The sequence below is a fragment of the Amphimedon queenslandica genome, unplaced genomic scaffold (genome assembly GCF_000090795.2).
Source record: "Amphimedon queenslandica unplaced genomic scaffold, v1.1 AMPQUscaffold_2405_Cont25593, whole genome shotgun sequence".
NCBI classification, from domain to species: Eukaryota; Metazoa; Porifera; class Demospongiae; order Haplosclerida; family Niphatidae; genus Amphimedon; species Amphimedon queenslandica.
Window position 1 is genome coordinate 1 of NW_003557260.1, and position 1,292 is coordinate 1,292.

Sequence of the window (1,292 nt, forward strand, 5' to 3'; positions counted from 1 at the left end):
TACTACTAACCAATCAGTTATTAGACTATTCACATTAATTATTAAAGTAATCGAGTTGAAAATGGCTAAGAAACTCTGCTGAGTCTGTTTGAATGTCTTCCCAAGGCCAGTACTACTACTAATGAAGAAAATATAAGCACTGAAGTGCACATCTTAGCTTAATTAAAGTAAAAATCGTAGTATTTAATTGACCACGCCCATCATGAATATTAATTAGCTCTGAAAATTTTTCGCGGCGCACTTCGCGCGCCGCATATTTTTTCTCCGTGCCCACCCAACTCTCAGAGCTTAGATACGCCCCTGCATTGTACATGTATGTTAAAGATATTTTTATCTGTGACATGTAAATTAAACATTTTAATTATACTTACTTTCATTTTCCTGTCCATTGCAAAGCGAATATACCATATCTCACAGTTCGGAACCTCAAACCTAAACAACTTAAAAAACCCTTCCCCCCTCTCGTCTCTCTCTTACTTTTGTAAAACTTGAAAGGATTTCTGTTGTGGCTTATTGTCAGGCCGTGGAGGTCTCCAAAGTATCAAACTATTCTCACAACTTTTAGAAAACGCTAGTCGACCGAACCACCTCACACAGTCAATGTAGTTGCGATGAATTTCACGAGTTGAATATTTCGGAAAATGAACCTCCAGTATTGGAAATGACCTGAAAGGAATAAAAGGGTTAAATATACATGCATTTATACATGTACCTCCATCTCTCCTTTTTCATACATGTACTCATTAATTCTTATACATGTACATTTACATGTAAACCTTACATGTCACTACATTATATTATTTACACATACATGTACATGCACATGTATTACTGCCAATATATGTACATGTACATTTACATGTATACTAACAATAATATAAGGTACCGTATGTGTACATATGTCAATTTACATGAACATGTATATATTACCAATAATTAAATTACTAGTACTACATGTACATGTCTACATGTACCTACAAAAACTTATTCAAGTCAAGATTGTTGAATTTCGTAAGAGTATCTTTCAAAATCTGTTCCCCTTCTCTCTCCCTCTCTCTTACTCTTTTGATCCTTTAACATGTTCATATGATTGCCTAATGATGTCAGTGTATTCATCAGTTTGGAGGTCCCACATCTTCAGTGCATGATCCATACCAGCTGATAATATACAAGTACCTTCGAAATTAAAATCCTAAAAATGAAGAAACCAATTATCATTATATTTGTACATGTAAAGTTTAAGACCGTCCACACCTCCAAATATGGCAACACAAATGGCTGTCTTTATATTC

At 34.4% G+C, this 1,292-nt stretch overlaps 1 protein-coding gene across 1 annotated transcript; it reads right to left on the minus strand.

The window, feature by feature from the left end:
* Window positions 1–281: 281 nt before the first annotated feature.
* Window positions 282–1,286, minus strand: LOC100637651 (polycomb protein eed-like). Its single transcript, XM_011411112.2, has 3 exons — window positions 1,062–1,286; window positions 478–666; window positions 282–432 (listed from the first exon to the last, which is right to left on the minus strand). The coding sequence occupies exons 1-3, from the start codon at window positions 1,151–1,153 to the stop codon at window positions 282–284; spliced, it is 432 nt and encodes a 143-aa protein (XP_011409414.2). The 5' UTR covers window positions 1,154–1,286.
* Between the last annotated feature and the right edge of the window lie 6 nt (window positions 1,287–1,292).